At 47.0% G+C, this 26,722-nt stretch overlaps 1 protein-coding gene, 1 long non-coding RNA gene and 1 pseudogene across 2 annotated transcripts in view; 1 reads left to right on the top strand and 2 right to left on the bottom strand.

Moving 5' to 3' along the window:
- The window catches only part of PLA1A (phospholipase A1 member A), a 32,759-nt gene extending 16,166 nt beyond the window's left edge, over positions 1-16,593 (top strand). The window contains exons 3-11 of the mRNA XM_008266881.4: positions 16-193; positions 611-719; positions 1,662-1,763; positions 4,142-4,231; positions 7,443-7,610; positions 9,313-9,402; positions 12,583-12,691; positions 15,438-15,605; positions 16,159-16,593. Of these exons, the coding sequence (XP_008265103.2) occupies positions 16-193; positions 611-719; positions 1,662-1,763; positions 4,142-4,231; positions 7,443-7,610; positions 9,313-9,402; positions 12,583-12,691; positions 15,438-15,605; positions 16,159-16,243 (1,099 nt within the window). The 3' untranslated portion in view covers positions 16,244-16,593. The remainder of the gene's footprint in view (positions 1-15; positions 194-610; positions 720-1,661; positions 1,764-4,141; positions 4,232-7,442; positions 7,611-9,312; positions 9,403-12,582; positions 12,692-15,437; positions 15,606-16,158) is intronic.
- Positions 10,670-16,373, bottom strand: LOC138849290 (uncharacterized). Its single transcript, XR_011387904.1, has 3 exons — positions 16,179-16,373; positions 14,324-15,698; positions 10,670-11,237 (listed from the first exon to the last, which is right to left on the bottom strand). It is a non-coding gene; the product is annotated as an uncharacterized lncRNA (long non-coding RNA).
- An 8,877-nt stretch (positions 16,594-25,470) lies between the features above and the next one.
- LOC138849289 (large ribosomal subunit protein eL37 pseudogene) lies at positions 25,471-25,858 on the bottom strand (annotated as a pseudogene).
- Between the last annotated feature and the right edge of the window lie 864 nt (positions 25,859-26,722).

Here is a 26,722-nt window from a genome sequence, read left to right on the forward strand (position 1 = left end):
TGGCTCCATGTCTAGGGCTTTAGGAACAAAGCCTTCCTGGATCGACAAATTCATTAGCGTCCTCCTGCGTGCAGAGGACGCTAACGTGATTGCCGTGGACTGGGTGTACGGCTCCACAGGCGTCTACTTCTCAGCGGTGGAAAATGTGGTGAGGCTGAGCCTGGAGATCTCTCGCTTCCTCAGCAAACTCTTGGTGAGTGCAAGAGCCGAGCCGGCCTTCGGGCTGCTTTGGGGGGGGGGGGGGGGGGGTGAGAAAGAAGCGGCGCTGGAGGACACGTGGGGACAGACGCAGCGCTGCCCTGGACCTGTCGCCGTTCGGGGCGAACCTGGACTTGGCTGCTTGGAGTGCTGACCTCGAGCGGATTCCTGAACCTTTCCGAGCCTCCCTTTGCTCCCCTGTAAAATGTGCCACTGCACAGCCCATGGCGAGTGTAGGTCGCCTGGCGTTTAGTAGTCGCGAAAGAGGGAGCGGCCGTGCTCGCCACTCACACACTTTGGAGCCGAAAAGGAAAGCGAGTGGGGGCCGTCCAGGAAGCGGGCAAAGCATGCGTGGCGGATGTGTCGTGCCCAGGGCCCACTCAGTGGTTCTCACTGTCGGTGCCTGTTCTAGGCGCTGGGTGTGTCGGAGTCCTCCATCCACATCATTGGTGTTAGCCTGGGGGCCCACGTTGCGGGCATGGTGGGACATTTCTACAAAGGCCAGTTGGGACGCATCACAGGTACTGCTCCTCGCTGCCCCTCCCCCCCAGGGTTCAAAGTCAGAGAGAGTGGCCTGGAAATGCCCGGTCTGAGGCGAGCAGCAGGAGTGCTGAGCCTTCTCTTCCTAGGATCGTGCCCTCTGGTACCCCTAAACCTCATGGTGCCCTTTTGCAGAAAATGATATTGTGTTGTTTGGCATGGTTTCTAATATCAACGTAAGAGCCATGCATTTCTTTCTGAGCCTCAGTGTCTACATCTATAAAATGGGTTGTGATAGCCCGCAGCACCTTGTTCCACTGTGGAAATCACCGTGTGAGGAGCTCCCTCAGTCGGTGAGGGACTGGGTGAGTGTGGTAAGCAGTTCAGCTCCCTGGTCCTCTGGCAGGGCAGTTCTGAGTCACATTCTACAGAAGCCCCCAGAGGGGTCCTCGGGCAGGGCTGCGATCCAATTGCCCACAGCGCTAACCCACTCAGTGATGTGTTCCCACTTCTTCACCTTGCTTTCCGTGGTCTTCCACGTCCTTGTGGCCCAGTCCACTTACATTGGGGAGAGGAAAGGAGGGAGGGGATCCAAACTAACGCATGGGAACGGTGAGTTTCATCTTGCTGTGTTGTGAAGTCTGGAGTGTGCAAAACTGCCCAGTGTAAGCCTGGCACATGGTAACTACTAACTACTCAAAAAGCTGGCACTGTTGCTATTACACCACAAAGGTCAATATTACTCCCATTAACCCTTGCCACATGGTTGGTGTTGTTTATTTAGAGCCAGAGAAACTGGGTCGTTGAGGGGTTATCTCAGGAGAGACGACAGTGTGGGGTTTCCTGGGAAGGTGGTCCCAAGCTACTTCTTCCTACCTTTGGTGCTTGCGGGGACTCTGTGATTGGAAAAGGTGTGTGCTGGATCCATGAGGGTTTCCATAGCCGAGAGGAAAGGGGTCCCTGATTTTAAGCTGTCCCTGCAGGCCTGGACCCCGCCGGGCCGGAGTACACCAGAGCCAGCCTGGAGGAGCGCCTGGATGCCGGAGACGCCCTCTTTGTGGAAGCCATCCACACAGACACCGACAGTGAGCTGGGGCGACCTTCCTGGGGGTGCAGAAGGAGCCCAGGACAGGGCTGGGAGGCTGGGGTCCGCACCTTCCCTGGGCTTCTGTGACATCGTGAGGAGTTTACCAAAATGTCTTGAGAGAGCCTTCCAGCTCTTTCATTCTATGACTACTGAAATGAGAAATCTCATTCATGGACCAAAAATGTTTGGTTGGGAATCTCACTATCTGATTTAGTACCTTGCGCTGCGTAGTCCGAGGGAGGGCATTGCTGCCTGGCTGACTCAGGGGAAAGTCAGGCTGCTTTTTTGGGGTGGATGTGCCTGGCCCCAGGGGATCGGGGCATTCCACTCCCCAAGTACAGGGGCTGGTCAGGACTTACCCTCCCCCCACCAAAGAATAAGTCCAGCCCTTCAGTTCAGTGGCAAATGAGAGTCTCCCTTACAGCATAGACAGGCACAGGAAAGACCCCTCAACTCTTCACCCCTCATGGTCAAATTAAGCTCTTCTGACCAACGGGGGAAGGTGCTAGGCATTCCTGCTCATCTCTACTTGCTGTCGAATGCCCATGCATCTGTCCCAGGCACAGTGCTCAGTGTCATGGGTACAAGGAGAAATGACAACTGTCCCTGACCGGAAGAATTTCAGGTCAAGTAAGAGGCATCCCTGTTTCATTTACTTCAGTCAGACTTCCTGAATCCAAGAGTCACAGATGCGCCCTCCTGGGAGAAACCCCCCACAGCCATGCTACCTGCCCTTGGTCATACCTTCATCATCCAGACAGGAAACCAATGCCTATAGGCCTCTGTCCAGCCATGTAAGGTTAATGAGCCTTGGTCATCAGTAACATTTAAACTTCTCTTCTATCCCGACTTTGCTAACCAGGTGGTTTATTAGGTTTATTAGTTCCTGCATGAGACTTCTCAGACTCCTTCAAATTTGGAGCCTTTTTCTGATGTGACAAAAAGTCATAATAACTCCATTTACTCAATCAATATTTATTGGACCAAAAAGCAGGCACTGAGACTATGACAATGAACAATGCGTTGAAGAGGGTCCTTGCTCTGGTGGAACTTACAGGCTACGTGGGCGGGCATTTGCTTGTTCATTCAATAACCACTTATTAGGCACTAGGTGCCAGGGCCTGTGCTAGATGTGGAGAAAGTGGGAGAAAGACAAGCAGAAGTCTTGCAGTAGTGGAGCGGACATCCAAAGCAACAGACAGGATTATTACACTCCGTGATGATTATAATGAAGGGCATGTGACCGAAGGCGACTTGGATATGGGAATTACCTCACATGGTATTATTGGGGAAAGTATCCAAGTTGCTGAGGCCGGGCTGGCCATGACCTGGAGTTCCCATGTTCTTCTAAGATCAGCGAGAACAGGGCAGTAATTTGGCTTCCTGTACGAGATTGCTGTGGCTCCTCTGCAGAGAATGAACTGGACCAGGGCACTCAGGGGAGCCTGGGGGCCCATCGGAAGGGCAGTAGTTATTTTGGTAAGAATGTGGGTGCTTGAACAAAGACTAAGTAGTATTAGAAGTGGAGAGAAGTAGAGACACTCAAGATACCAGCAGATTTGGGAGGTCACACCGACCGGACTTATGATGGATTGAGTGTAGGGAGTGAGGGAGAGGCAGGAGTCAGGGATGGATTCCAGGTCCTTGCTTAACCCCAGGGTAGGTGACATTAAACAAATAACATACAATTTCCTGCAATAGTGACAGGTTAATATGAAGGAGACAGTGAGGGTCTTTGGAGATTAGGCCTCGCTCAATCTGAAGGGTCAGAGGTGCATGTTGGAGGGCCTGGGATGTAGTCACAGTGACAAGATAAGGGTCCCCTACCCCCCCCCCCCCCCCCGCCAAACTCGGCTCTTTGTAGCCATATCACCATTCCACTTAGGCGGGAGACTGCAAAAATGTTTTGTAGGAGACTGGAAACGTGGCCCAGAACTTACTTGTCTGCACTATTGCTCAAAGGAAAACAGAACTAGGAGGGGCCTTTAAGAAGCTTAGGGAAAATGCATCTGATGAGAAATGGAGTGCATTTCAAAGTTTTTTGCACCCAAATAAGGTTATCTTTTAATTCCCTTTCCCATGACCTTTTTGAAGTAATATCTTATCCAACAAGGAAACTTACCAAAGTGTATAACTCCTATTGCTGTATAAAAATGTATTTAGGGATAGTCTGTTAATTTTATTAGGCAAAGGTGGAGTCACTTACAAACGGACGCTTCCCTGGCTCCTTCCAGCTCCTACTCTCGGCTCTTGGGGTGAGGTGGGCACGGAGTGGCAGGCTCTTAAGCTCGGACTTCAGGCTCTGTTGCTGGTGGGCCCTGATGTGGGATCAGGAAAATGTGCCCCTGAAGGTAATGTGGTTCTGCCTCCTTTCAGATTTAGGCATTCGGATTCCTGTCGGACACGTGGACTACTTTGTCAATGGAGGCCAAGACCAACCTGGCTGTCCCCTGTTCATTCACGCAGGTCGGAGATTGGAAAGGACCAACGGTCATGCAGAGGGTCTTCTTGATGGTGGCCTTTGTTATGTCCCAAAGGCCTTACTTGGCACCTACTGAAGGGATGTCTTGGGGGCCCAGGACTCCTGGGGGAGGAGAGTCTGAAATTAAAAGCCAGGGCCACACTTGTGCTGCCCTCTCCACTTGTCTAGGGTCCAGCTGTGACCAGACATTACGCAAGCCAGTAATCTCTATTCCTCGCTGGGCCCTCATGTGTGGTGTAGGCCACACCAGGTACATCCTTTGCAGAGCCTGCTGATGGCAGAGCTGAGTCAGTGTGTCCAAAGCCAGCCAGCCAAAGGATCCGCTAGGTAACCATTTCACCAAATTTACTAACCTCTACAGTTCTTTAAAGGTTGATTTCAAGATAAGCTTCTTGAAATTTTTCTTGGACACTTTTAATGAATATACATTGCTTCCCTTTTAAGTACAAAAATGCTCTTTTTGAATATGTTCAGTGAATAGATGAGGGTTCTTCAAAAAAGCTGTGGGTGGAGTTAAAGGATAAGTCTAGAAGCTGATGCTGTGGCACAGCAGGTTAAGTTGCCATTTAGGACTCTCATCCCATGGTAGAGTGTCTGGGATTGAGGCCTGCCTCCGTCTTCAGACCCAGCTTCCTGCTAATGCACCTGGGAGGCAGCAGACGGTGACTCAAGAACCTGAATCCTGCCACTCACGTGAGAGATCCTATATAGTTCCTGACTTCTGGCTCAGCCTCGCTCAGGCCCAGCTGTTGTAGACATTTGGGTAGTGAACCTCTTTCCGTCTTCACCCCCAACCCCCAGTTTTTCTGCCTTTCAAATAAATAAAAATGAATAAACATTTTTAAAAAGATTCATTTTATTTATTTGAAGGGCAGAGTTCCAGAGACAGGGAGACACACACACACACACACACACACACAGAGAGAGAGAGAGAGAGAGAGAAATTACATTTGTTGGTTTACTTCCCCAATGGCCACAAGAGACAGGAGTGGGCCAGGCTGAAGTCAGAAACCAGGAGCTTCTTCCAGGTCTCCTACATGGGTGCAGGGGACTGAGCACTTGAGCCATCCTCTGCTGCTTTCCCAGGCCAGTGAGCTGGATAGGAAGTAGAGCAGCCAGGACTCAAACCAGTGCCCGTATAGGATGCTGGCAGTGCTGCAGGTGGTAGCTTTACCCACTGTATCACAAAGCCTGTCCCAATAAATAATCATTTTTTAAAAGATAAGTTCAGTTTGGTGCAATAGAGACCTGTGCATTTTTTAATAATATATACCTTCTTTGAACTTTTTGAAGACTCCTCAAATACATGAATTTCAATTTAATTCCATTTTCTATGAACTTTTAAGCATGTCTTTGTAGTCTTTGTTGCATGTTTTAAATAATAGTAAATTCATCAAAAACTAAGCATCAGTAATTGTTCCATCTTCTTATATACCCAATATATCCATATTTCTTATGGAAAATTTAAATGTTGACTTCTGTATACTATGTTTTTGGCCTCTTTCTGATTTACAAAATTTTTTAAATCTTTTTTTAAGATTTTTATCTATTTATTTGACAGGTAGAGTTACAATCAGTGAGAGAGACAGAGAGAAGTCTTCCTTCCGTTGGTTCACTCCCCAAATGGCCGCCACGGCCAGTGCTGCGCCAATCCAAAGCCAGGAGCCAGGTGCTTCTTCCTGGTTTCCTATGCGGGTGCAGGGGCCCAAGCACTTGGGCCATCCTCCACTGCCCTCCTGGACCACTGCAGAGAGCTGGACTGGAAGAGGAGCAACCAGGACTAGAACCTGGCACCCATATGGGATGCCTGCGCCGCAGGTGGAGGATTAACCAAGTGAGCCACGGCACCGGCCCCAAAATTTTTAAAATCTTAAGAAGTCTTTTGACAATTTATTGAATAATCACTAAACTATTTCTCTAAATTTACTAATTTTCCCAATATTTGCTTATTTTAAGAATTTATAAAAGTTTCTTTAATTGTGGTCAGATGGCATGGTTTGATTCCCATGGCATTTTAGTTGGCCACTTTTGACTTCTTCCTTCCTAACACAGCCTGAGAAGGGTGTTGTTTGCCTCTGTGTTGGCTTCTTTTTGCAGTGGAAGGACATTGGCCATGGAAGTGTCCCTGCACTGTGGGGAAGGAAAGAACACAGAGCTCAGTGTTGGCCGCTGCTCCCAAGGCAGGGAGGCTCGAGGTTCAGGGAGACCCTGGAACCCTGCAGTTAGGGTCACTTACACACCTCCTAGCACCAGCCAGCGCATCCAGTGTGGGTTGCTGCAAATTGTTCAGTAGTAAACCATGGCAACCAAACCAAATTTTTGGTAAATTAGAATATTTGGCAAGTGACCAGCGCCGTGGCTCAATAAGCTAATCCTCCGCCTGCAGCACCAGCACACCGGGTTCTAGTCCTGGTCGGGGCGCTGGATTCTGTCCCGGTTTCCCCTCTTCCAGGCCAGCTCTCTGCTGTGGCCCGGGAAGGCAGTGGAGGGTGGCCCAAGTGCTTGGGCCCTGCACCCCATGGGAGACCAGGAGAAGCACCTGGCTCCTGGCTTCGGATTAGCGTGGTGCGCCAGCAGCAGCACGCCGGCCGCACAGCCATTGGGGGGTGAACCAACAGAAAAAGAAAGACCTTTCTCTCTGTCTCCCTCTCTCACTGTCCACTCTGGCCTGTCAAAAAAAAAAAAAAAAGAATATTTGGTAAGTTCAGTGTGGCAGTTGGCCAAGTGAGCCTCAGCAGTGAGGCTCTGGAGCTTGACCGTGAACTGCTGTTGACTCCCTTGAGTATCTCAGTGCTGGGTTGAGTGTGATGACGGTGTGAAAATTTGGTTGTAGGGTGATGATGAAGAAGGTAAAAACATACAGACAGATACCCATCTTGGGAAGTGAGGTCAGCACCTCCAACTCTGTATGTTCCCATTTTATGAAAGCGAATTTGCATGACCACATAAGGGTGAGTCTCAAATGAAGCAACTGATTTTGTAAATTAGGTTTATTAATCTCAGGAAAATTAAAAGGGAAAGGGGAGGATACAGTAACCAGATCCATTAATACTTCTTTAAAGCGTGGCTCCGGGGACATCCCCTGTATGTATAGCCTTCTGGAATACCAGAGTCAATCGAGTTACAGTAAGCAGCATGGGGGGAGTTTCCATTTGTCTTCACTGAAAGCTTGGTCGTGGTTTTTCCCCTGCTCAGGTTACAGTTATCTGATCTGCGATCACATGCGGGCTGTGCATCTCTACATCAGTGCCCTGGAGAACTCCTGTCCACTGATGGCCTTTCCCTGTGCCACCTACAAGGCCTTCCTGGAGGGACAGTGTCTGGATTGCTTTAACCCTTTTCTCCTCTCCTGCCCAAGGATAGGTAAAATGGCACCTCTTTGGCTTCCTTTTACAAATCAGGCCAACAGGATTGGGTGTGGGCTGCAAGAGGGAAGAACCAAAAAATGAATCTGGGTACCAGGATGAACGCTGATGTCTTTATCGAGACAAGGAACACGGAGGGAGGAGTAGGTTTGGGACAGATCCCGGAGCTTGCTTTTATTGGGTTTGAAGTGCCTGTAATTGCCCAGTTGGACAGATAGAGCTGTCATCTTAATTCTCAGAACTATCACAAAATAGATGTTCAGTTAAAAATCTTTAAATAAAACAGCACACAAGTGGGTAGAATTTGAGCCAAATCTTAAAGAACAGATAGCTTTAGGCCTTAGAGGAAAACATTTTAATGCTTGAAATTAAAAGAAGAAAAAACAGAATAGTTGGAGAAAATTTGGGGAAATGGCAAACCCTGGTTATTGTCATTTCATTCTATCTTGATCTTCTGGAGTCAAGAAGTCTCCCCAAGTGGGGAAAATAACAATTAACTGATAGGGGATTCAGCTTGCTCTCCCCTGGAAGACGGCAGTTGCCCCTCCATGACCTACCCTTCACCCTCTCTGGTGCCAAACTTGCTCTGCACACGCTTTTCCCACACACAGCCCCTTATTGAAAAGTCCAGCCTCAGCATCCTAGAAACGCTGGGTTGTCCAGAGCCCTTGACCCCACTCTCAGGTGGGATGTTTTTCATAGTTAGGTCAGCTGCTCTCCAGCTCTTCATAGACCCTAAGTCAGTGCATCTGGGGAATCCCCAAGAATGGCTCACAAAGCCCCCTTGAGAGGCAGGAGGTTGTAGTGGCCACATGCCACCTGGGGGGATGCCCAATTGCTGGACAACATGGGCACATTCCTGGATGATCCAGCTCATTGGGGAAATGGACTCCGAGAAGGCCCAGGGCCTGGCTTCTAAACTCAACCCTGGGCACATCATTGCTGCAAATACAGTGGGGTGGTCCAAGATGAAAATCTCCAGGAAAAACTCCCAAGTAGTGAAAACACCCTCTTCCCCGCCCCCACCACGCTCTCCACTGCCCTCCACCCCCGGCTGCCCTCAAAATTGTGGTGCTTGTCATTGATTATTCAAATTAATTGGCCACTGCCTGATAGAATGTTCAAAGAAGGTTCACTTTCCATAACAAGACAACCCTTTATTTCCTATTCATCGAGTATATATCGTAATTTGCCCCAGATAGGATAGGCCAGTTGCTGTCACAGCCACTCACACTGTCTGCCCAGCCTCCCTCTCACTACCTTTCCCCATGTGCTGGACACCCTAGGGTAGCTTCCTCACCCTGTGTGTCTGCACCCTAACTGTGGAATGCCTTTCCCTAACTTGCCATCTGCTAGTCTTCAGATCTAACATGCTCCTTTCACTGCACAAGATTTAAGTGCCATTAAGGCCACTGTAATATAGTTTGTTTGCAAGTTGAAGACATAATTTAAAATTTCTTAGAATTATCTACTAACAATGAGCCATACAACCTGAAAAACATATCCCCTGTTTGTGTGTTTATCCCCACAGGACAGAGTTGCTGTCCTTAGACTCGTCACAGAATGTGTTCCATAATGAGCCTGCAGTGTAGCTGTCTGTAGAATAAATGGATATATGAATTGAGGAACACATGGCTGGGTGCTGTGGGGCCCTGAAATGTCTTCCTCAGGCTCTGCTATCTTTGTTTCTCTATTTCTAGGGCTGGCAGAACAAGGTGGTATCAAGATAGAACCACTTCCCAAGGAAGTGAGAGTTTACCTCCTCACCACATCCAAGGCCCCATACTGTGGTAAGCAAGGTGGGAGAAATGCATGCCCTTAGCTCTGCCATGGAGCCAGCTAGAAGAGTCCGGGCTCCAGCTTGGGCTGCATCCAGCCCAGTGTGGTGGCCAAGGTGGGAGGTGAAGGACGTGGGCAAAGATTTCTTGATAGGCTGTGGCCACAGCTCCTGGTCTTTCAGACAGCAACTGATTGCTCTGTTGATGAGGACCTGGTGCACCTGCCGGTGTGTGTACTGATGATCCAAGTCCCTGTCCTCCTGCAACCTGCCTTCTGGTGGGGTTCTCCTTAGGGTGGGATTTGGGAGTGTATTCTGGCTTCCCTCCTTCCTGCACACTCCTTTCCCCCTCCCTGGTGCCCATCCTCCATCTGTCATCCTGGCAGCCCTGCAGGATCAGGGCCCCTGAGGAAGCTAAGCTTTGCTCTCCACCCTCCTCCCCTTCCCACAGTCCAGCTGTGCACTTGTCACTTTTTTTTATTATTATTATTTTTTGACAGGCAGAGTGGACAGTGAGAGAGAGAGACAGAGAGAAAGGTCTTCCTTTGCCCTTGGTTCACCCTCCAATGGCCGCCACGGCTGGCGCACTGCGGCCAGCGCACCGCGCTGATCCGATGGCAGGAGCGAGGTGCTTCTCCTGGTCTCCCATGGGGTGCAGGGCCCAAGTACTTGGGCCATCCTCCACTGCACTCCCTGGCCACAGCAGAGAGCTGGCCTGGAAGAGGGGCAACCGGGACAGAATCCGGCGCCTCGACCGGGACTAGAACCCGGAGTGCCGGCGCTGCCAGGCGGAGGATTAGCCTAGTGAGCCGTGGCGCCAGCCACAAGCATTTTAACTAGATGTACTTCCAGATCTATATGGGGTTCTGTTGGCTTTTGGGGGGACAGGAAAAAGTATACGGGCTTGGATAACAAATTATATGGCCACCTTCATTGTAACTGATTTTCTGATCTGCTTGAGTGGGATTAGTGCAAGGATCTTTTTTTTTTTTTTTTTGAGATTTTTTTTTTTTTATCTTTTATTTAATGAATATAAATTTCCAAAGTACGACTCATGGGTTACAATGGCTTCCCCCCCCATACCATCCCTCCCACCCACAACCCTCCCCTTTCCCACTCCCTCTCCCCTTCCATTCACATCAAGATTCATTTTCGATTATCTTAATATACAGAAGATCAGCTTAGTATACCTTAAGTAAGGATTTCAACAGTTTGCTCCCACACAGAAACATAAAGTGAAAAATAATAGATGATTTTTTTTAAATGATGATGAAATCAGATCAGACCTATTGTCATGTTTAATCCCAGTGAGAGTCAAGTTGGGAATTGATAATTTCTTTTTTTTTTTTTTTACAGAAGATCAGTTTAGTGTACATTAAGTAAAGATTTCAATCGTTTGCACCCCCATAGAAACACAAAGTGAAATATACTGTTTGAGTACTCGTTATAGCATTAAGCCTCAGTGTACAGCACATTAAGGACAGAGATCCTACATGAGGAGTAAGTGCACAGTGACTCCTGTTGTTGACTTTACAAATTGACACTCCTGTTTATGGCATCAATAATCTCCCTATGCACCAGTCATGAGTTTCCAAGGCTATGGAAGCCCCTTGAGTTCTCCGACTCTTATCTTGTTTAGACACGGTCATAGTCAAAGTGGAGGTTCTCTCCTCCCTTCAGAGAAAGAGTGCAAGGATCTTTGTGGCATCTTCCTAGTGCCAGCAATGTACTATGGAGCTCAGAGCTCAGTCACTGGGCTCACACATACTTGGATTTGAATCTTGGCTTCCTTGTTTACCAGCTGTGCGATCAGGAGCAAGTGACCAAGTCTCTCTGAACCTCTATATCCTTATGTGGAAAAAGGGAACAAATGGAGAATCAGTTGTGAGGATAAAGGAGCAAACAGCAAGTCCCCAGCACAGTGATTGGAGCTCCAGGACTGAAACCCAATGAGAAATAATTCCCTTACCTTGGTCAACCCTTAGCAGAAGAGAGAGGGGTCCTTTAGACTTCAATGCCAGGTCTTCTGACTCCGGAATCAAGATTCTCCCTACCCTCTGCTGAGTCCACTCCTCCTCTGGTCTCCCTTCTTCTTCTTTCTCCTCCTCTTATTCTTCTAAAATGATTTTATTTATTTATTTGAGAGGTAGAGTTACAGAGAGAGGGAGAAGCAGAGAGAAATGTCTTCCATTTGCTAGTTCACTCCCCAGATGGCTGCATCGACTGAAGCTGAGCCAATCTGAAGGCAGGAGCTTCTTCAGGGTCTCTGACACAGGTGCAGGGGCCCAAGCACTTTGGGCCATCCACTGTTGCTTTCCCAGGCCATAAACAGCTGGATCTGAAGGGGAACAGCTGGGACACGAATCAGCACCAACATGCTGGCGCTGTAGGCGGAGGCTTAGTCTCCTGTGTATCAGTGTATGAATCCCAGCTCTGCTTCCAGCTAATGCAGACCCTGGGAGGCAGCAGGAGATGGCTCAAATATTTGGGTCCCTGCTCCCCACACGGGAGACCTGCATTGAGTTCCGGACTCCTGGTTTCTTCCTGGCCAGCCCTGGCTGTTGCAGGCATTTGGGAGAGTGACTCAGGGAATAGAAGCGCTCTCTCTCTCTCTCTCTCTCTCTCTCTCTCTCTCCCTCTTAAATAAATTCCTTTAAAAAAGAAAGTGAAAGGATGCAAAAGGGCCTCCATTCACAAGGACAGAGCCCTCATGGACTTAAACACTTCCTGCAGAGGCCCCACCTCATCCTGATGCACCAGGGATTATGTCTAAACGTGAAGTTTGGAGGAGACACAAACATTCAAACAATAGTGATATGTGACAGATCGGTTTTGCTTCTTTTAAGCTCATACCATCACGATAAGGTTACCAAATGGGGTGTGTGTGTGTGGGGGGACATTCTAGCATTGCAATAAATACTAAAAATGAACACTTACTGAATGCTTCCTGGCATGGTGCTCATCCTAATGCCTTTGTGTAATAATCCATTCAGACCTGAGGGTGTCTCCTGTGGTCCTCTTTGGTTGACACGTGAGGAGCTGAGCAGCTCAGAAGATGGGTGATGTGCTCCAGGGCACACAGCTGCTGAGAAGTGCAGCCCATCACCACCCACACTGTGCTCGCTGGGGCTTTTTGCCCAATGCCCCCCCCTCTGCCCTGTGGCCCAGTCTCTGTTGTGCTTTGATTTCCTAGTGCATCACAGTCTCGTGGAGTTTTACTTGCAGGAGCCAAGAAAAAAAGACACCAGCATAGAGGTCACCTTCCTCGGCAGCAATGTCACCTCGTCCGTCAAGATCACCATGTACGCAAGTGTCCCCTGTGGCTCACCTCTCTCCTTAGCAGCAGCTGCCCTTTCATTTTCCCTGTAGACACACTGGGACATCCCAGGTCAGGCACTGTGTGATTGCTAACACACAGGTCCCGCCAACCAGCCTGGGGGCAGCACTATAGATCCACTCAAGACATGTGTGGGTGAGCTGTCCCAGGGGTGGGTCAGTACTGGGCCCAAGCACAATGTATTCAGGTGGTAGCACACGTGGCAGGTAGGCAGAGGGAAAGGGTGTCTCCACAGGGGTTAGGACATAGCAGTCAGGTCCTGGACAGGATCCAGTGCTCAGGAACCCAAGCAAGGGCCATCAGGGGTGCCAGCAGATGGGAGGGCCTCAGTCACTAAACTGGGGGAGGGTTGGCCTAAACCTTGGAAAGCCCCTATTCCTGGCAAGGGACAACCTAGAGTAGTGACCCGATCAGAACCCAAGGCGCGAGGCCAGGTAGCAAATGAGTGCAAGGCAAGGACCAAACTAGTGGCCAGGAGGACCTGATGCTGAGTGGTTCAGGTACCTGGAACTAGGGTTTGACATTTCCTTCCCTTGTTGGAGGAGCTCGGGCATGGGAGCTGGGGGGAGCAGCCTTGAAGTGAGAGGGCAAAAGAACCTCAACTGGATATGGACTCAGCAGCTGAAAGCTCCCAGATCAGCGCCTGCCCCTCCCACGGGAGATGCACCTGACTCCTGTGAAGAAGGCCAACCCAACTGGATTAGATTCTATCTTCAGTTCCTTGAGGTTTTTTTTCAGTGTTTATATGTATATTACATCTGCATTTCAAAATAATAACACACTTCCTAAAATGAATCCCCATCACTGAGCAATGCATGACTGTAAATCCATACAGTAGACTATTACAAGTCCATAAAAAGGAAGTTCCTTGAGTTTTCATCTTACAGATTAGAACTTGGGGGTGGCAGAAGGGTAAAGGCTCTTCCCTCCTATCTGCAACCTTGTGAAACCCCAAGATTTCCTTCTAGTTAGAGGATTTACCCCAGCCAAGTCCCCAAACCACTCACTTAAAGCAGATTTCATATCCCTCATGTGTTACAAGCTCCGTGACCCAGGCAGTTTCTCTAAAGGAATCATCTTATTTTTTCCCTCTGACATATTTCAAAACACTTATGAGAAGGAGGGGGTGTGGGGAGGAAGAGCTTTTAAACTAAGTTATCCAGGATCTTCCCTGGAAGGAAAAATCACAGTGTATGACTAACCCTGGAGTAAAAAGCAACAAAGAGGACTTGCCACACTGCACAGACCAGAAAGAAAAGGGAAAGTGGCTTGACAAGAATGGGCCCAGCCTGTTAAGCAGTAGTGAGGGAACGGCGGGGTCCCTCTTTCTCAAAGTCACTGCTGCCTCAGAGCCCAGGGAGGAGAAGAGAGGGTCACAGAGGTCAGGGCCCAAGGGACACCTCCTTTTCTCCTGCCCTACATGGACTCCCCAACATGATACCCTCAGGGCTCTGCCAGGATAGCCATGCCTTGTGCTCAGCCTGTTGATGGGCACAGGGTGTCCCCATTTCTTGTCTCTGTCCAGGATCCCACAGTCCTTTCAGAAGTACCTTGCTAGGTAGGTTACGTCATACTCCTCCCGCAATCCTTGCCTCACCTCTGTCTTCTACGCCTTCCTCATCTTTGTCTCTGTCCAAAGTGGTGCCTGGATCTTGGAAACTGAGGAGGAAGCTGAGGCAAAGCCAAGAGGGTGGGTTTAGAGAGACCTGGATTCTGTCTTCACTCTGAACCTCTAGGCTGAGGTCAGTGTGTACCACGCACACCCCACTGTTCAAGCTCTCCGGATGTATACACCAGGCTGTGTGTCTCCACAGTTACCTTACTGGGTTGGGTACATTGCCCAAAGCCACACGGCTGGAGGAAGTACAACCTGGGGTCCATTCCAGCTGTTTGGCTTCAAGATCAGGCTTGGTGCTGATCCCTGTCCACACATTCATGTCTAGCCTAAAGCAGGGAAACAGTCTTCACGCCAGATTCTTTTTCAAAATAGTTATTATCTATTTGAAAGGTAGAGTGAAAGAGAAAGAGGGAGAAGAAAGGGTTGGGGGAGAGAGGTAGGGGTAGGTATCGAGGGATCTTCCATCCGTTGGTTCACTCCCCAAATGGCAGCAATGGGTGGGTCAGGGCCAAGACTGAAGTCAGAAGCCATGAACTCCATCCTGGTCTCCCACATGGATGGCAGGGCCCCAAGATCTTGGGCCATCTTTTGCTGTCCTCCCAAACACAGTAGCAGGAAGCTGGATCAGAAATGGAGCAGCCGGTGTTGCACTGTTAAGTGGAGGCTTACCTTGTGTGCCACAATACCAGCCTCTCACACCACGCTCTTGGAACTGAGAGGTCTTGAAAGAGTGCTTCTACTTCCAGATAATGGGATGTGAATGTGAAAAAATCCAAGAATGCAAGACGGGTTTCCAGATACGAGTGACAGGTTTCCAGACAGGCACCTCCAAGAGCTACTGTTTTGCTGCAGAGTCCATTTGTTTCTTCCCCAAAATCAAAACCTGTTTTCTGGGTCACGTGCAGAGCTGTGGCTGTGTGGGCAGAGGGACTGGAGAGGGTGACATGACGAACTGTGGTCCCTAGCTCCAGGGGACCTAACTCCTCACACACGGCAGCCAACCAGTGCTATCGGCAGCCAAAGGGCAGCCGAAGGGCTCACATAGGCACAGCGGGCTACAGTCACTGACTTTCCTCTTCCTCTTCCCTTGTAGACCTAAGCATCAATCCCAGGGGAAGGGAATCATAGCCTACCCCTACCCATCGTGCCAGATAAACCAGGTGAAGCTCAAGTTTCAGACTTCCAGCCGGATGTGGAAAAAAGACCGGACCACTACCATCGTCGGGAGCTTCTGCACGTCCCTTCTACCTGTGCACGACAGGTGAGCTCCAGCATTCACACACACTCAATGGCTGTTCCGGACCCAGAGGCGTGCCGCTCGCCCGCGTGGCATCTCCTCCCGGCCATTATGGTCCTAGGAGAGATGATGAAGACCCAGGGTTTTCCTGGGCCTCTTGCAGGGCCACCTAGGGTTGGGGATGTCAGGAAGGAAGCCAAAGAGGGAGGGCCTCGACTCCTCACACCAACTCCCCGCTGCCCCGCTTCAGTGCAAGACCCTCCACTTAACCTGCTTTATAGATTAGGTTTCTAGCTAAGATCCCGCTTCCTCACTGCATGTTTTCTCCTCCTGGGCCCCTACTTCCAATGTATCTTCCACTGGTCACATTCACGACTAGGAACTGTGGCTAGGAACTCCACACCCCCTGTGCCCTCCCACCAGCAGGCGCTGGTGTCAGTCTGCCCAGCCCTGGGCACTTGATGGCAGGGAGAGACTCTGTGGGAGCAGACATCACAGAAACACAAGAGTCATGCAATTCCCAGCCCTCTCTCCCCAGCACCCAAGAACCTGCCCTCTTGTTTATCTTCTCTTGCAGTAAAAAGACTGTCTGCTTACCTGAGCCAGTGACCTTGCAAGCCAGTGTGGCTGTTTCTCATGCCCTGAAAATAGCCTGTGTATAGAAGAAGCCTGAGCAGGACACAGCTCCCTGGATTTGTTCCCCCCACCCCCTACGCAGGACAGTGTGTGTGTGTGTGTGTGTGTGCGCGCACACACACACGCATGCACGCCTTATTCCTGACTGCTCGTTCCAAAGAGGAAGGCCACAGTCTTGGATATTTTCCCCACATGTAGCTACCATGGTGGTGGTTGGGGGGGGAGGGGATGACTCATTTTACAGAACCCGATCCCTACTGCCAGAGTGAAAAGCCTAACGCAGATACCATTTCGCCTCCTGTCCAAGGGCATCTGTCCTAGGCATCCAGAGAAACGGTCACAGAACATTTTTAATAAAACTTTATGGAATATCTGAGTCATTTAATTGTTTTTTTATTGGAACAGAATATTATGCTTCATACCAAAAAAATGAGACTTATAGCCTGTAGGATTGGAGAATGCAGTAGAATGAAATTATCTGTATTAAAATGACAGCTGAAAAGAAGTTTCTGGACCAACAGAACGGATGGCAGGAGAACAGGATGATGGCCCCGTTCACTACCCCCTACCATTGCCTTCTCTGGCTTTCTGGAAGCGCTGGGGACAATAGGAGGATTTTCTTGGTGCATTCCTAAACTAATCTGTATCTGCCAGAGTTCAGCAAAAAACAGAGGGGGTGTGCTCAAATTGGGTAGTTGCAGGAGGAGAACTGAATACAAGAAAGGTTCCCTGGGCGGCTGAGGCAGTAGGGGCTGCTGCCCTCCCCCTCCTGAGGCCAGGCAAGAGGGGCCCCTGGAGCCTGAGGCGGTGGGGCCGTGGACCTGCAGTCAGCGTGAGAGGCAGAGGCGGAGGCTGCAACCTGCAGGGAGGGAGCCAGGAACCCGGTTTCTCTGGCTTTACTCAGCCTCCTGCTGGCGCTCCCTGCTAGACCAGGAAGGGCGCAGAGTGGATGGCGATGGGGCGCAGAGAGATGGCACATCCCTCGACACTGTCCTCATCTGGGCTCCCCTTGGAGGCTTCCACTCTTTATGGCTTTTTTTTTTAACTTAAGTAAACATTCTCTAAAAGGAAACTGCTGACTCGCTGATTGACTCTGTGCAACAGAGGCAGGAGGAATGATGTCAGCAGCAGGCTACAGTTACTCCATCTGGGCCAAGTCACCCCCGGCGCCAGGAGACAGAGTCTCAGCCTTTGTCCAGGCTGTAGAAATGCAACCAAAGGACAGATGACGCAATGTGAGAATAACATGCCTGCAGAAGCCACGTGTCCCCCCGTATGTAGGCTTGCGATTTCTTCTTATGTATTTATTTATTTTTTTCAAAATCCCAAGCCCCTCCTTCTGCTACTCCCTCTTGGACTGCGTTCCCAGCGAGAACTCTCTAGAGAGGCCTTGCCCTGAGCTATATTGAGCTGTACTTCCTGTTGTTGTCACTGCTCTCCTGGCAGCTGGCCGCTCAGCCTTCTTCTTCCTTGGTTTTCCCTGTTGCTCCTTGCTTCCCTTCCACGTGTGTAGGAATCTCACTTCCGTGAGCAAAATGATGCTGTGAGGTGCTGAAGCCAGATGGGGGTCACGTAAGCTGACGCGGCTGTCCTCGTACTTTCCTTTTTTTAGCTTTTGTGGGTCTTCATGAATATCTTCTGATTTTAAAGCCCCTTTAGACTCTGTGTTATTTTGCTCCCCCTCAGAAACTTTGGATCATGACCTTAAATGGAAAACCAGTTTCCCGGAGCATAAATTAATCCTAGAAAGAAATACAAGGTGGACAGAACAATGTTTACAAGTCCAGCTAGATGGGACCAGTGCTGTGGCACAGTGGGTTAACGCCCTGGCCTGAAGCACTGGCATCCCATATGGGCACCAGTTCGAGACCTGGCTGCTCCACTTCTGATCCAGATTTCTGCTATGGCCTGGGAAAGCCGTAGAAGATGGCCCAAGTCTAAATAAAAATAAAAATAAAAATAAAAATAAAAAACAAGTCCAGCTAGATGGTGAGGCCTGATGAAGTCTCTGAGCCCCAGGCCTGTCTTTTCCTTAGATTAGCAAGTGTGTTGGAGATGTTAAAAACTTGTTAACCTTGAAAGGAGGCATTCTTCTCTGTGTGATCAGTAGATAAAAGAATACACAACAGGCATACCTGTCTCACTGCGAGATTCCGTTCTGTATACGCTGGGTCTGTGTGGTACCTAAAATCCTCTTGTCCTGTGCCCCATGGCCCACGTGGTGGGAAACCTGGCTTCCTGTGGGTGGGTATCTGTGGAGTTAGGGACAAGAGAGAGCTAACAAGGAAGTCTGCTTGCTAGCTGGGCAAAGGCAGAACCTGGGTCTCCCCTCAGCATCTGCACTGCTCCCAACACCCTGCTGAGATCTCTCCCAGAGACTATTACAGAATGTCTCCAATTCCATAGTCAGATTCACCTCCAAGTGCAAAGCACACTGCTGCAAGATGCAAAGCAATTGGACCCTGGAATATCCACACAACCAAAACAGCTACCATTGCATGGCTTGGTACTATGTTACAGGCACCATTCTGAGCATTCTGCATATGTTAATATATGCAAATTCTATCCTTTCAGTGAGCCTATGAGATATACGCTATAATTATTTCCACTTCACAAATAGAGAGTTGAGACTCTGAGGAACCTTCAAAATCCCAAGACTAGTAAGTAAAGGAACCAGGATTCAAATGTCATCTGTGTGGTCCTGTAGCCAGGTGATTCACCCCCACTCTACCAGGTTCAGAAACAAGACTCTCTCAAACTGTGTCCAGGGGAGTCCCCCCTAAAAGACCCGTGATAAAACCCCACAGGACTGGCTACATAATTTGCAGAGTTCAATGCAAAATGAAATATGGGCTTCTTTGTTTAAAAAAAATATTAAGAATTTCAAGATGATGTCAGCAGAAAACGAAACCAAGCACAGGCCTTTCCAAGTGTGGATCCCATGTGATTGTTCAGCCAATGTGTGCAGAGTAGGTTGGCTAAGGAAGAAAAGGTTGTTAAAAGGCGAGAACAAGGCTGCAGGGTCTTGGGGAGAGTGCAGGTGTTTCTTGGAGAAAATACTCAGACTCCAGAGAAGTTTCCCATGAAAAGCACCACTTGATTTTCAGGCAAATGATGATTCGTGCTCCTCAGCCCTTTTCATCACAGATGCTGATGGGGTCTTGGCCCGACAGGTGCAGCACGGTGACAGGCTGGAGGGACCCCATCTCCAGCAGCATTGTGGGAACACTCTCTACAACATCGCGAGCCCAAGGTGCCAGGGAGAGACTGGGAGGGGTTGATGAGGGAGAAAACCACTTGCCAGCATCCTCTGACGTCTGGTGGTCTGCACCTGGAGGACACCACAGGAAAGCCCTCTCGTGGCTGTGGCCTTCAGCTGTGCCATTGTCTAGGGACTACAGAGAGGGCAGTGGTGAAGAGGATATGCATACTCATTGTGAAGAGCGGGGCTGCCTGCTCCAACAAACAGAGAAAACGAGGAAGACAGGAGAGCAGGGGAGATGAGAGAGGAGACATGAGTGTGGTTGGAGGTGATTGCTATTAGGGAAGCAGTTAATTGGCACACATACCCAGCCCTCTGTGTAACCCTGGAAAAGGACCCCATGAGTTCACAGCAGCATTTTTTGCCTGTGGTTCACAAAATGCGCCTTGTCTATAAATCTCTCCTTGGCTGCCAGAGACTTTCTCTTGTTTTTTTTTGTCATAAAACTAGCACTTAGCACACAGTAGATACTCAAATATTTGTTAGGAAATGAGTAACTAAATAATCCCATGGCATATTTTCACTTCCAAGGCTTAATTTACTGATATAATTCACTAGTGAAGCCATCTCAGCATTGGCTTTTCCTTGTGTGTAGTTTTTCACTCATTTAATCTTTCAGCTGGGTTCAGCTCTACACAGATTTTTTTCTCTTGAGTCCGTTTCTCTAGTTTGTGCCTTTTTAGAAATGTGTCCACTTTATCTAAGCTGCCTATTTTGTTGGCACACATTTGTTCATGGTTTTTTTTTTTTAAAAAAAAAACATTGGTTTATTTATTTGAAAGAGTGACAGAGAGAGGTAGAGAGAGACAGAGAAAGAGAGATCTTTCATATACTGGTTCACTCCCTAAATGTCTGAAGCCGGGAACCTGGAACTAAATCCATGTCTCCCACATCGGTGGCAAGGGTCCAGGGACTTGTGCCATCTTCTACTGCTTTTCCAGGCACAGTAGTAGGGAATTGGATCAGAATTGGAGCAGCCAGGATTGAACTGGCATCCACATTGGAGGCCAGCATTGCAGGTGAGAGCTTAACCCATGTGCCACAAAGCTGGTCCCCAATGGTATTTTTATAATTCTTTTTATTTCTATAAGGTCAGTCCTAATGTCTCATCTTTCATTCCTGATTTTACTAACTTAAGTCTTCTGCTTTTTCTTTCTTCCTTTTTGTAAATTTATTTTCCCCCCAAACAAGCCTTTTATTTAAGGAATACAGACTTCATGCATTTCATAAGTACAACTTTAGGAATATAGTGATTCTTCCCACCATATCTGCCCTCCCACCCACTCTCCCACCCCTCTTTTTTTTTTTAGAAACTTTAATTAACTTTAAAGAAGCACCCAAAAATGATGCATCTTTTGCAAGAACTTAGACATAATTATAATACAACTCTCTGAGGACAGAGGACCTGCATGGGAAGTTAATGCACAGTGACTCTTGTTAATTTTTTTTAATTTTTATTTTTTTTAGAGATGTCAAGCACAAACTCCCTGAGCTTACCTTCCTCCCCATCTTCAGACATTTTGGCTTACACCTTTTTTTTTGACAGGCAGAGTTAGACAGTGAGAGAGAGAGACAGAGAGAAAGGTCTTCCTTCCATTGGTTCACCCTCCAAATGGCCACCACGGCCAGAGCTATGCAGATCCGAAGCCAGGAGCCAGGTGCTTCCTTCTGGTCTCCCATGCAGGTGCAGGGCCCAAGCACTTGGGCCATCCTCCACTGCCTTCCTGGGCCACAGCAGAGAGCTGGACTGGAAGAGGAGCAACCAGGACAGAATCCGGCGCCCCAACTGGAACTAGAACCCGGTGTGCCGGCACCTCAGGCGGAGGATTAGCCTAGTGAGCAGTGGCACTGACCCTCTTGTTGTTAATTTAACAATTAACACTCTTATGTATGATGTCAGTGAACACCTGAAGCTGTTGACATGAACTGCCTAGGCTATGGAAGCCTTTTGAATTCACAAACTCCATCAGTATTTAGACAAGGCCATAAACAAAGTGGAAATTCTCTCCTCCCTTCAGAGAAAAATACCTCCTTCTTTGATGACCACTTCTTTACATTAGTGTCTCACCCACCGAGGTCCTTCATGTAGGACATTTTTGCCACAGTATATTGGTTTTCCATGCCTGAAATGCTCTTGTGAGATTTTCAGTCATATCAGAATGCCTTAAGTCTGATTCTGAGGTCAGAGTGCTGTTTAAAGTGATTGTCATTCTATCAATCTGCTGAGTCTGCTGTGTGGACTGCTTCCCCTGTTGGAGTACTCCCTCCCTTTTAGTTCTATCTTATTATTGCCAGATACTTAATCCTATCCATATGACCACTTTAACACTTAAGATGGTATTTTTATTACCCAGCTTAAGGGGATTTGGGGTCCCATTGCAAGTTTTTAAACTGTTCCCTTAGAAGTAAGTCTGTAGGAATGTATGTAGAACTATACAGCTTTATAGTTACAAATATCATACACTTCATAATTACAACTTTAGGAACATGGTGATTCTTCCCACCATTCCCACCTTCCCACCCGTACTCCCAATCCCTCTTCCTCCTCCCTCTCTTATTCCCACTCTAATTTTTTTTTACTGAGATCTATTTTCAATCAACTTTATACACATATGTCTAACTCTGTTAAGAGTTCAACAAATAGTATATTAAAAAAAAAAAACTGCTCTTCAACAGTCAAGTCAAGAACTGTTCCAGTCATTGCCTCTCAAAGTGTCAATTTCACTTCTACAGAATTGCCTCTGAGTTGCTCCATTAGTTATCACAGGTCAGGGAGAACATGTCGTATTTGTCCCTTTGGGACTGACCCATTTCACCAAGTATGATGCTTTCCAGACTCATTCATTTTGTTGTAAATGACTGGATTTCTTTTTTTTTTTTTTTTACTGCTGTGAGTATTCCATAGTTTACATATCCAATAATTTCTTCATCCAGTCTTCAGTTGAGGGCACCTGGGCTGATTCCATGTCTTAGCTATGTAAATGGAGCTGCAGTAAACATGGGGGTACAGACAACTCTTTCATATGCTGATTTCATTTCTCCTGGATTAATTCCCAGGAGTGGGATGGCTGGGTCATATGGTAGGTCTATATTCAGATTTCTGAGGTATCTCCACAATGCCCTCCATAGTGGCTTCACCAGTTCACATTCCCACAAACAGTGGACTAGGATACTCCCTTCCCCACATCCTCACCAGCATTTGTTGTCTGTTGATTTCTGTATGAAAGCCGTTCTAAGTAGGATGAAGTGAAACCTCACCATGGCCTTGATTTAAATTTCCCTGATACCTAGCGATTCTGAGCATCTTCCCATGTGTCTGTTGACTACTTGGATTTCCCCCCTTGAAAAATGTCTGTCCAAGTCCTTTGCCCATTTCTTCACTGGATTGTTTGTTTCATTGTTGTGGAGTTTCTTGATCTCTTTACATATTCTGCTCATAAATCCTTTATCAGTTAAATAGTTTGCAAATAATTTCTTCCATTCTGTGGGTTGCTTCTTCACTTTCCTGAATGTCTCTTTTGCAGTATAGAAGTTTCTCAATTTGATGCAATCCCATTTGTGATTTTGACTTTGATTGCTTGTGCCTCTAGGATCTTTTCCAAAAAGTCTTTGCCTATGCCAATATCTTGCAGGGTTTCCCCAATGTTCTCTAATATTTTTATGGTATCAGGTCATAGATTTAGGTCTTTAACCCATGTTGGGTGAATTTTTGTGCAAGGTGTAAGGTAGGGGTCTTGCTTCACACTTCTGGATGCGGAAATCCAATTTTCCCAGCACCATTTGTTGAAGAGACTGTCCTTGCTCCAGGGATTGATGTCAGCTCCTTTGTCAAATATAAGTTGGTTGTAGATGCTTGGATTGATTTATGGCTATTCTGTTCCATTGATTTATACATCCACTTTTGTAACGGTACCAGGCTGCTTGACTACAACTGCCCTGTAGTATGTCCTGAAATCTGGCATTGTGATGCCTCCATCCCTGTTCTTGCCATACAAGATTGCTTTAGCTATTCCAGGTCTCACATAGCCTCCACATAAACTTCAATATCATTTCCTCTAAATCTGAGAATGTCTTTGGTATCTTGATTGCCATTGCAATGAGTCAGCAAATTGGTTTTGGAAGCATGGACATTCTTATGATATTGATTCCTCCAATCCATGAACATGGAAGATCCCTCCATTCTTTTGTATCTTCCTCTATTTCTCTCTTCAATGCTTTGTAATTCTCATCATAGAGATCTTTGACATCCCTGGTTAAATCTATGCCAAGGTATTTGACGTTTTTTGTAGCTATTGTGAATGGGATAGAAGTTCTTTCTCAGCCTTGGCATTGTCTGTGTATACAAAGGCTGTTGGTTTTTTGTATTGATTTTATATCCTATGACTTTACCAAACTGCTTTGAGTTCCTGCAGTCTTTTTGTGAAGTCTTTTGGAACCTCCATATGTGGAATCATGTCATCTGCAAGTAGGAATAGTTCAACTTTATCTTTCCCAATTTGTATCCCTTTGGTTTCTTTTTCTTGCCTAATGGCTCTGGCTAAAACATCCAGGACTATTTGAGTAGCATTGGTGACAGTAGGCATCCTTGTCTGGTTCAGAATCTCAGTTGGGAACGCTTCCAATTTTTCCCTATTCAATAGGATGCTGGCCATGGGTTTGTCATAAATTGCCTTGACTATGCTGAGGAATGTTCCCTCCATACCAAATTTGCCCAGAGCTTTCATCATGAAAGGGTGTTATATTCCATCAAACTCTTTCTCTGCATCTATTGAAATACTCACATGGTTTTTGTTCTTCAATTTTTAATGTGATGTATCACATTGATTGATTTGTTGAACTGTCCCTGCATACCAGGGATAAATCCCACTTGGTCCGGGTGGATGATCTTTCTGATGTGTTGTTGCATTCGATTAGCTAGAATTTTTTTTTTTTTTTTTTTTTTTGAGGATTTGATGTCTATGTTCGAGAGGAAATTGGTCTGTCTCAGTTCCAGCTTTTTCGGGTTTAGGAATTAAGGTGATGCTGGCTTCATAGAAAGAATTTGGGAGGATTCTCTCCCTTTCAATTGTTTTGAATAGCTTGAGAAGAATTGGAGTTAGTTCTTCTTTAAACGTCTTGTAGAATCCAGCAGTGAAGCCATCCAGTCCTGAGCTTATTTTTGTTTGGAGGGCCTTCATTGCTGATTCAATTTCCAACTTGGTTATGGATCTGTTAGGTTTTCTGTGTCTTCATGGCCCAATTTATGTAGGTTTTATATGTCCAAGAATCTGTTTCTTCTAGGTTTCCCAGCTTTTTGGCGTACAGCTCTTTGTAGTTTTCTGATGACTCTTTTTATTTCTGTGGTATCTGTTGTCATACCTCCTTTTTCATCTCTAATTTCATTATTTGGGTATTTCCTTTTTTTGGTTAGTTGAGCCAGTGGTGTGCCAATTTTGTTTTTGTTTTTGTTTTTCAAAAAACCAGCTCTTCATTTTGCTGATTTTTTGTATTTTTTGTTTCAATTTTGTTGATATATTCTATAATTTTAATTATTTCTTTTCTCCTACTCATTTTGGATTTGATTTGTTGTTGTTTTTCTAGATCCTTGCAATGCATTGATAGCTTATTTATTTGATGCCTTTCCAATTGCTTGATATAGACACCAATTGCTATAAACTTTCCTCTTAACACTGCTTTTACTGTATCCCATAAGTATTGATATGTTGTATCCAGAAATTTTTTGATTCCTCTTTTGATTTCTTCAGTGAACTACTTGAGATCAAAATGAGAAAGAGAGAGAGAGAGGGCACTTCTATCCACTGGTTCACTTCCCAAGTGATTACAAATGCCAGTGCTGGGCCTGGCTAAAGCTAGGAGTCAGGAACTCAATCCAGTTCTCCCAACTGAGTGGCAGGAATTCAATGACTTGAGCCATCACCACTGCCTTCAAGGGTCTGTATTAGCAGGAACCAGGACCAGAGATTGAATGCAACTGGCATTTCAATCGGCATCTTTTCTTTTTTTTTTTTTTATTTTGTAACCAGAACATTTATTGCTTGACTAATTGTTGAAATTCTCAAGATGAACTGGATGCTGCAACAGCTGCCCTCTTGGGTTTTGGTGTTGTTCCTTCACGGAATCCATGCCTGAATCTGCGGTATACAATTTTTAGGTGCCTCATCCGACCAGTCCCAGTGGTATTTCGTCTTTTAGCCTTGGCACTCCAGTTATACTTTCTCTTGCACTTGGCAGGGTAGCCACATTTGCCACAGGTCGACTTCTGAAGGTGGTAGGCCTTAGAGCCGCAGCGGTGGCACAGCGTGTGTGTCTTGTTGCGACGCTTTCCAAACGATGACGTCCCCTTCGTCATCTCGCTTCTTCAATCGGCATCTTAATGACTACGCTCACTGATCACTTCTAGTTTTTTATTTTCTGTTTCTACTCTAATATTTATCATTTTATTTCTTATTTTTATTTTAGGTTTGTTTACTTATTTCTTTGAAATTCAGAGTTACAGAGAGAGACAGAAACAGAGATTTTCCATCTGCTGGTTCACTCCCCAAGTGGCTGCAATAGCCAGGGCTGGGCCAGGCCAAAGCCAGGAGCTAGGCTATCTTCCACTGCTTTCCCAGGTGCATTAGCAGGGAGCTGAATCAGAAGTGGAGCAGCCAGGACTCAAACCAGTGCCTATATGGGATGCCAGCATTACAGGCAGGAATTTAATCTGTTATGCCACAACACTAGCCTCTATTTTATTTCTTGACCAGATATTGTTCACAACATTTAAAAAAAACAAAACAAAACCAAAACCAAACATCTGAATTGACTCTTGTTTTTGCTTCTACTTTGCCATTCCTCCTTGAGGCACCAGATTCTTCCTCGTCTACTGCCTAAGAAGGGTAGAGTCACGGGAACAGACAAATCTTAGGAAAAGATATGTTGGTTAGTACATTAGAATGTTATTAGAATGTGTGTGTGTATATACACACAATTCATCTTTATTTCTGGACTACCAGGTCTATTTCAGGAGATGAATTTGAAGTGGAATTCTCCATAACATTATCTTAATAAAAATCCGGAGTGCAGATTATGCTCATTTTGTCAGATCCTGAGACCTTGGTGGTTATGTACCAGATGTCTTCTTTGGAATTCTTAGTGAAAAAAATCAATGGCTAAGAATCACATTCCTCAGGTCAGAAGGCTAAAGTGACCTTATAGACACTAGACATTTCGAGGTGTCTTTTGAGCTGAGACGTCATCCCTT

Source organism: Oryctolagus cuniculus, chromosome 4, assembly GCF_964237555.1.
Source record: "Oryctolagus cuniculus chromosome 4, mOryCun1.1, whole genome shotgun sequence".
Taxonomy (NCBI): domain Eukaryota; kingdom Metazoa; phylum Chordata; class Mammalia; order Lagomorpha; family Leporidae; genus Oryctolagus; species Oryctolagus cuniculus.